We start from the raw sequence: 8,722 nt of genomic DNA on the forward strand, positions 1-8,722 counted from the left end.
TTCCTGCCACACTTCACCCGGCTAGCGGATGTGCCTGTTCCCAGGACACCCAGCTGCGAAAGCCTCATGGGCCAGGGGCTACGTCACACCCATGAGCAGCTTGCTAAGACTTGACTGGGGACAGCTGAGAAAGCAGGAGCCCACCCCGGCATGCCAGCTGGGCTGGTTCAGACTCCCCGACCTCCCCGCCTGGCAGGGGGAGGGAGGAAGTTCCCATGTGTGCTAGAGTGACCCAAGGGTCCCCTAACTCTCTGGCTGAGCACTGTGTCTCTGAAGCTGCTGCCCTGTGCGACCATTGCTCTGAAGCACTGCCGCCTTGGCTAACCTGGGCAGTTCTCGACCAATCCGCTCCAGGGCTCAGAGGATGCCAGAACCTGAAATGTCCCTGAGCCAAGTTGAACAGCATCTCAGTGCATCTGTGCCAGGGCACACAGTGAACATGAGCGCCGGCTCCCTGAGATGCAGTCCCTGTGCTGAGGCAGCCCCCTGCCTTGTGGGCACAACCCCGTAGTGCCGGCCAGCCCAAGGGGCAATGGGGGCTGCTCCTCAGAGGGATGCTGGGTGGGCAGAGTGAGCGCTGTGCTTGAGAGCTGCCCCCAGCCTGAAGTATATGCTCACCTCCTCTCCTTTGCTGAGCCGATCCGCCAGCATGTGCCTAGAAAGAGCAAGGGAAGGCTGTGAAGTGCCAGGGAGCCAGGTAAGAGCAAGGCAGGGTTATTGGCAGTGTTGACTGGGATGTAAGCAAGCCCTTCCCACTACAGAGGCAGCATCTCCAGGCCAACAGACTACCCTGCCTCCCCCATCATCTTTCTATAATCCTCTGGCCTCAGGCAGCTGGCCTGGTCACAGGCTAGAGCTGGCCCTGAAAGGAACCAGCCACCGCTCAGCAGACCTCTGGCTCCTACCCGAAGAGGAACCAGTCGTAGGCCACAGTCAGGTAGAGGATCTCGGCAGGCTCCAGGGATGCGTGAATCAGCCCATCCTGAAAAGAGATGGGCAAGGCTCAGTGCCACAGGCTGGGCCAGCCAGGTGTCCACCCTGCTGTAACCTTGCGTCTGATGCACATACAGCCAGAGCATGTGCCAGGTCACCATGTCAATGCCCAGCTGGTGCAGGCACAGGTGCCCAGCTCAACACCCCAAAGACAGCATACCGTGCCTACTCCACCCGCCAAGCCAGCAGGGCAGCACACCCAGCTGTCTTTCGACCCATGCCACCAGCCACCCCAGCTGTCACCCCTAAGCCAGAGTGCACGGACTGGGTACTCACAGCCCACAGTGAGAGGCGCAGGAGAGAAATGAAGAGGGGGGTCCGATCCCAGCCAGAGATGCAGTGCACCAGGAGCCCACTGTCATCTGTTTGAGGGGGAGGACGAGAGAGTGCTTTGTAGTGGGAACAGAGCCCCTTGCTAGGGACAGATCTGCAGTGAAAACTCCCCGACCCTGCATGCAGGTGGGAGGGAACACGGCCCAGGCAGCCAAGTGCCGGGGATGTGGCGGCCCAGGTCTCCCACACCTGCAGCCATCCTGGAGCAGGAACCTCAGCTCACGAAGGTGAGTGGCATGGCAGCAAGTACTGCCCATCCTGGCCTGCCCCGTCAGAGCTCCATCCTCACTGGAGGCCGAGACCCAGCTGTCACCCCAGGAGCAGCGGGTCCCCTCCTTCTGCCGACAGGGCCACTGAGCAGTGTAGGCAAAGGTCCCTCCCACCACCTTGTTAGACAGGGCAGCAGCAGCAGCAACAACACGGCCTGCTGTTGGGGCAGCGAGCTCTGAGGCCCCCATGCCCACCTGTACACGAGAGGCTGCGCTTAGGGCGGTACAGTGCTGTTCATGTCCAGAGGCAGCGTGACAGTGGCCGGCCCAGGCCTAGACATACTGCCCCCTCCTGCAGGACACATGAACATTTCTGAGACACCAGTGGCAGGTCACAGGAAGGGGAGCAGCGAGATCCTGCCCTCCACTTGCCCACTTGGCGCTGGGTCAGGCATTTAGAGGTTCTGGGCCCAGGGCCTGCCTGGGCCCTCCCAGTCTCTCCTACTTTTGGGATACTAGTCCCCCCAGGGGACAGAGGGGCTGGTGAGTGTGCTTCTTGCAATAGCCCCCTGCCATGGGGGAACGGAGGTCCCACAAGTGGCCCCAGGGGGCAGAGCCCCAGAGAAGCAATGCTTCAGACAGGGCTGCAGACTGTGCCCAGCCTGGGTGCTGCATGCTTATCCTGCCGGGCTTAGGGGGAGGGGAAATGTGCTCTAAGTCCCACCCGCTGGGGCGCAGCCTCACCATCACTGTTGATGAGCGAGATCAGCAGCCTCAGGTAGTTCTGTGTCTGCTGCACCAGGTCCCAGCTCTGCAGAGAACAGGAGAGGTGAGAAACTGCCCTGGGTCCAGAGGGCACGATGAATGCATGACCCTCAGTACAAACAACCCCCCAGAGCATTGCCAAGGCCACAGCCCTGCTTTGCCTCCCACCAATGTTGGCCCAACAGCTTCACCCGCAAAAACTGCCCAGTCAGGAGGAGACTGGGCAGTAGTGGCCCAGCCCCTGGACTGCGGGGGCCCAGTGTGGGGCAGGGGAAGGTGTAAGTTGGCTCCCTGGCCCTAGCAGAGCTGGAGGCTGCAGGCGTGGGAGCCTGCCCATGCACCAAAAGCTGAGCAGCGCCTCCGCACACCCTGCTGAGCCCCGACCCAGTTCTGTGGCCCCAGGTGTTGGTGCTGGGAAGCGCTTTGCAGCAGCGCTGCAGCTGTGCAGTTGGGCCAGATTGGGGGTTGGGCACTGGCCCTGCAATTGTAGCAGTGAGTTCCCTCATCTTGGACTGGACTGCTGGAGACCTGGGGGCTCCTGCTGAGCACTGACCCACTTTCTGCAGACAGCAGCAGATTCCTGTTCATCCACACAGAAGGCCTCCAGGTCTCAAGCTCACAGGTGGCAGGGGCTGGGGAAGCAGGTATTCTTCCTTCCTCCTGTGCCCCATTTGCATGAACACAGCACTTTGATGCCAGGCCCCCACATTGTGACAAACAGCAGGCCAGGGCTCTGCAACCACCTGCAGCACAACCTGTGCTGGGAGCAGGGAAAGGATGGGCGACCAAGCCCCTGAACCTCCACGCAGTGACCTGAAGCAGAGAACAGGTGCTCTCATCCTCCAGAGACAGTAGGACAGACCACTGCCAGCTTGTCCTGCTGCCCCACACCTGCAGGGGTGAGGTGGGGATAAGAGCTGCCACAGGTTGAGAAGTGGGGAAGAGTGATGCACACAAGCCTGGGACCTCCTCCTACTCCCCAGCCTTTGCCAGAGTCCATGAGCCAAGAGATTCCCAGGCAGGTCCACGGAGAAGCCAGAAGGGACAGCACAGCATCCTGTTCCACCAGCCAGAGGCCCCGCCAGGACCCTGGCACCCAGCACTCGCCTAGAGCTTCCCCATCTCTGCTGCCGTTCTGGAGCTCTCTCCTCCTCAGTAGTTGATCTGTGTGGTCAGTCGCTCTCAGTGCTCATTAGGATTTGTGTGGCCCCGGCCTCCATCTCTGCCCTTATTAAGCACATGGTCCCAGCTGCACTGCTGGCTCCCTAACTCGGTCCCTGCTCGCTTGCCCTGCCCAGGCCAACAAACCAGGCTCTGCTGCTTCTTTTGGTTGTTTCTGTGGCTCCTTCCTGCCCCCACTCTGCTCTTCCAACATCCTTTCCCAGGCAGCTGCAGGAGTTCTGGCTGCTCAGGATGCTTAACAAATGAGGCACGTGCCGCAGGCTAGCTGGTCCTGGGCCCAGTGCCTCACAGGTGCTGCCCTCTCTTGGGTGGCTCCGCTTGGCTTGGCTCATGCTGGTGCTTTAGATCAATTTTTGTGGACTCTTCCTTGCTGTGTGCTACAGAGGTGGGTGCACTGCTCCAAGCCCAGCACTACGGCCTGTCCAGGGAAATCCCAGGGATTGATGGCTCCAGCAGCATCAGGCAGGCAGGCAGGACAGAGCAGCTTGCTCCTGCCAGGGAGCACCCCTTGCCGTGCCAGCAGGACACCTGCAGCCTGCAGGAGCAGCAGGGCACCGGAGGCACCACATCAGCACGGGGCTGCGGAAGGGAAGGACGTGGGGGCCCAGCAGAGCTGCCATTTCCTGCCTTCTCCTACAGGTCTGAGAGCACCTGCCAACCCCAGCAGCATGCAACAGGAAAGCCTGGCCCCATCTCGGTCTTCCAGCTGTGGGGAACTCTGTCCAAAACCCCAGCAGGGGCAATGGCAGCAGCATGCTCCTTCTGCACCTGCCAGCTTGAGCTGCAGGGAGCAGGCAGGCACTGGGGGAGGCAATGTCACCTAGCACTACTGCCTTTCACTGAGCTTCAGTGCTCCCTGCTCTTCCCCCGTGACGCACTGCCACCGTGGGAAGCCAGCTACAGCCCACAGCCGCCTGCACCGTACATTAAGAAAAGCCCTTGAGGGTCAAAGGCCCACACTAAGCTACTGCTGTTCTGGACAGTCAAGCCCCCAAGCCCCTGCCTGTCCCTGGGGCATGTGTGGAGCCCAAGAAATCATCACTGCAGCCACCTAAATGTAGAAAGCTCCATGGGGGCCATGTGTGCACATGCCCCTGGCACATATGTCCATGCACCCTCCTGGGCTGGCCTGTACCTTACTGCAGCTACTTGGCAAGCATGGAACACATGTAGCAATTTCAAACCCAAAGCACAGCCCATTTCCTTTCACAGATCAGGCAGGGAATGGGGCTATTCTTGGAACAGGGAGCCGTTTACCTCACTCCAGGGGTGCTGTAACACCCCCCACCCCAGGTTTTGTGACAGCGGCATTCATACCGGCAGCACAACCAAGGAAGCCAGCACTCTGGCTCAGGAGCTCAGAACAGTCATCCTTCCAGGAAAACAATACAAAAATATGGTATTTGGGACAAGGGTGGAGAGGCAATTCCACCACCAACAATGACAGGCACCTGGGGCAGGGAGACAGCCAGCAGCTGGAAGAGAAAGGACCTTAGGGGTAGAGGCTGGCATCACAGGCAGAGCAGAGGGGACCTGAAAGGACACACACTCCAATGCAGGGACCACACAAGACTCAACACGCCACTCAGGAGAACCCGGTGAAGCAATCGTGGTGGGCAGAGAGGGCGAGAGGCTGCAGCCACAGGCACCGAAGGGAACAGGGCTGGATTTGCAAGTGCAGCTCCTTGCTGGCAGAGGGAAGTGCAGCCTCAGGAGACAGGCTGCAGGGCAACAGCCACGAGCACGAGTCTGCTGGAGCATGGAGCTCAGGAGAGCCAGTGACCCAGTGCAACAGCTCCTGCTGCCGGGAGTGTGGGATATCATGCATGTGGTTAGTCCAGGTGACCTGACTGCTCCCATCTGCCTGTGGCCTACCAATTCCCCAGGAGCCCCAGCACTGCTCACCTGGTATTCGCTCCAGTCAATATTCAGAGCCTGAGTCAGGGAGATTGGGATACTTAATGGAGCATCTACATAATCCTGCAAAGACACACAGGTCAGCCATGAATCAGTTGAGGGGAGGGGGAGCAGCTCCAATGGAACTGGTCACAGAAAGCAGAGCAGTGGCAGTGAGTGCTGCCTCTAGCCTGGCTTTGGGGTACTTCTGGACACAGTGGGTTGCTGAAGGGAAGAGGCTAGTGCACCACGACAGGCCCTTCCTCCTGAGGGGGAGAGTAAGCAGCTAGGGACAAGGCACTTCAGTGTGAGGATCTCTGCAGGGCCCTGGCCCTCCACCTCCCCAGCAGGCAGACCACAGAACTGCAAAACTGAGACTAGAGGCCACCTACAAAGTATTAGCTTCAGGTCACAGGTACGTGGAGACCACGATACCAGGCCAGCCACAGCAAGGTCCAGCTCCCCATAGGCAGCCAGAGCATCCCAGAGTGCAGGATGCTGATTTGCTGCAGAGACAGCCCCTTCCTGTTGGGTTCCCTCCACATGGCAAGGAGGGACATGCACTGTTATGTAACTGTTTGCAAGGTCCTGCGTCAAGGATTAGGCGCAGCAGAGCCCACAGCTTTCCGGTTAGCAACATCCTTGTACCTGCTTCCAGTTAAACACGAGGCCTTCAGCAGTATAATCCCGATCTTTGTACTCCTTAAAAAATTCACAGCCTGCAAGAGACAAGGCAACGAGTGATTGTGCAGACAATTGATCGCTAACTGCTGGAATCCCCAGGGGGACAAGGAGCTGACAGCCTCAGCGCCAGCCAGGACTCCAGCACATGGAGTGAATCCACAATCAGCCTGCCTGCGGGAGGTCAGGGCCAGCCATCAATGCAGTGTGCAGCCTGGTCCCCAAGTGCTGCCCTGGCGAGCCAGTGGCGATGCAGAGGAGGCTCCCAAGGCACTAACCCTGTTGTGACCCTCCTCCAGCTCTCAGGGACAGTATCACCACACATCTGGGGTATTCCCTTCACATCAGAGGAGCATGCACCAGGTGTTCCCCACAGTGCTGCCCTGGGGTTGCAGGCAGCACTGCAGAGCACGACAGTAGCTCTGGCAGAGCTGAAGCTGGTTCTCTTTGGATACTAGGAGTCCGCACCAAGACCCCCCTGCTGCCACCGCGAGTGCATGCAGACGGGTGGTTGCACCATGCACACAACCATCTGCACACAAGTGCCTCAGTGCAGTGGCAGCTGGACTTGGAGTCTACCTGACTGGAGGGAGGGGGAAGAGAGGGGGACAACCCAGAGCTTCAAAACTCAGGGAGGGGGAAGAGGAGATGGGCTTGGTTTTCAAATGGGAAATGTCACCTGGAGCAGGATATGGCCAACCCAACCCCCATTAGGGAAAGGCTCCCACAGGTCTCTGCCCAAGATGCTAAGTGACTGCTCAAGCCCCAATTTCAAATTGCAAGCTTAGACAAAACCTTAAGAACTGGGGCACTGAACACGGCACCTCATTGCACCAGCAGTGGGCATGCTGCAGATGCCCACGGGAAGGGAAGCCATGAGAACTGCAAGAGCACGAATGTCCACCCCCCTTTTTCCCCTTTAACACCAGCCTCCAGCCCAAATGCTCTCCACCTCCTGGAAGTGACCCCCTTGCTCTGAGAACAGCGAGTTCTCTGCAGTTTCAGCTTGGAGCAATTTTACAGCCCAGTTCTGAACAGGAAGTCCTGATGCTGTGAACCTGGATCCAGCCGTAATTAGAGCATTCCCTCTGCGCTGCTCCATCCATTACAGCTGCTGCACTCGCTTTAATGTAACACCGTGGCCTCCTCCCCCTCCCCCTCCCCCTCCCCCTGTGACCAGGCTGTGCTTGGAGAGCTCGGCAGCCTAGCAAAGCTCTGCCCTGACACAGAAGTGAGGAGCTGCCATGGGCAGCAGCTGCACAGGCACTAGGCGATGCAGGAGTCAGGTGTAGCCATGTGCATTATGAGCCAGCAGCCCCCAGCCCAGAGGAGCACCAACAGCCAACTGCAGAATCCCCCCTCTGCCCAAGCCCTTCAGAGGACCAGCTGCCTAAGGTAGAAACAGGGGCCTAGGCAGTGGCACAGGCTGGAGTTCTGCTGCACACGGGCAGCCGCATGGCTCTGATGTGGCAGGCACAAGGGTTCAGGCGCAAACTGTGGAGGCCTGTTGTCGGCCAAGCAGCTGTGCGTGCTGCCTATCCACAGCGAGTCCAATGCTGACCCGCACTGTGGAACAAGATACTTTGTGCCTCCTCTCGGTATCAAAACAATGCTTCCCCACTGCAGGTCTGGGGCCAGGCAGGGCTCATCCAGGGGGAGGGCAAGGAGGAGCAGTGGGGGCTGGTCTTTTGTGACCGGCAAACATGAATCTCCCTCTTCCCTCTCCTTTGAAGGGTCAGAGGGAGAGACTTAAACTCCTCAAGTGACCCCCAGCCCCAAGAAGACATGGAGCAGTGGGGCACTCAGGTTCCATCCATACATATCTGCCCTGGGCCTAAATCCCCTGAGACTGGCAGTTTAGGGAGGGCTGTGAGCACAGCTACTCCCACTGCAACTTGGCCCTGCAGGGTCAAGCCCTCACAGGATGCAACTAAGCTGCCTGGTGCTGGCTCACATCCTCTAGACCCCTTCTAGACACGTGCACATGCTCCTGCTGGCCTAGAGAGCTTCCTGCTCCAGAGACTAGGGAACATGCAGGGAGTCCCAGCCTTTGCCCGCCACACACAAGGAGCTCCCCATCCCCAGCAGCCCTGTACCTGGGTATGGGATGGAGAGAAGGGTGAAGTCAGCATAGCGCTGTGCTTTGTCCACCTTCTCCGAAGACGTAACACTGAGGAGGAGGAAAGAACAGGGTACATATTCAGAGCACGTGGCCCCCAGGCACTGGGACACCCAGGCTGGTCACACGGTGCACAGGCGCATGCAGGGGACAGAACAGTCCTGACTCCAGCGGCAGCCTAGAGCCCCACTCAGATCCAAACACTGCAGGGAAGCTCCAGCCCAAGGACAGTCACACCCTCAGCCCAGATGCCTCTCAGGGAGTCGCCCACCTTCCTCAACCCTCTGCTCCCCTCCTCTGAAGTCAGGGTCCTCACACCTACTCGGCCCCTGCCGAGGAAGTCGCTACACCTGCAGTCGCAAGGACCAGGGTGTCCAACCTCCGTCCCCAGTCAGGGCAACTGGGAACCCATCCTGGCTGCAGGAAGGGTGGTGGAGCTGAGCCAACCTTCAACCCGCTGCCACAGCCTTCACAGTGGCACTGGCCAAGGCCAAATGGACCCGATATACAGCCCAGTGTGCCCCCAGGGCTACATTTTAAGGCA

At 59.2% G+C, this 8,722-nt stretch overlaps 1 protein-coding gene across 1 annotated transcript in view; it reads right to left on the minus strand.

The window, feature by feature from the left end:
- The window catches only part of MTMR14 (myotubularin related protein 14), a gene marked incomplete at its 3' end in the record, with an annotated part of 56,630 nt that overhangs the window by 26,441 nt on the left and 21,467 nt on the right, over positions 1-8,722 (minus strand). Inside the window, exons 6-12 of the mRNA XM_019504598.1 lie at positions 8,156-8,229; positions 6,027-6,097; positions 5,388-5,462; positions 2,280-2,346; positions 1,270-1,355; positions 906-982; positions 619-655 (exon numbers count right to left, since the gene is read on the minus strand). Of these exons, the coding sequence (XP_019360143.1) occupies positions 619-655; positions 906-982; positions 1,270-1,355; positions 2,280-2,346; positions 5,388-5,462; positions 6,027-6,097; positions 8,156-8,229 (487 nt within the window). The remainder of the gene's footprint in view (positions 1-618; positions 656-905; positions 983-1,269; positions 1,356-2,279; positions 2,347-5,387; positions 5,463-6,026; positions 6,098-8,155; positions 8,230-8,722) is intronic.

Source organism: Gavialis gangeticus, unplaced genomic scaffold (assembly GCF_001723915.1).
Source record: "Gavialis gangeticus isolate Ggan-Ray unplaced genomic scaffold, GavGan_comp1, whole genome shotgun sequence".
Taxonomy (NCBI): Eukaryota; Metazoa; Chordata; order Crocodylia; family Gavialidae; genus Gavialis; species Gavialis gangeticus.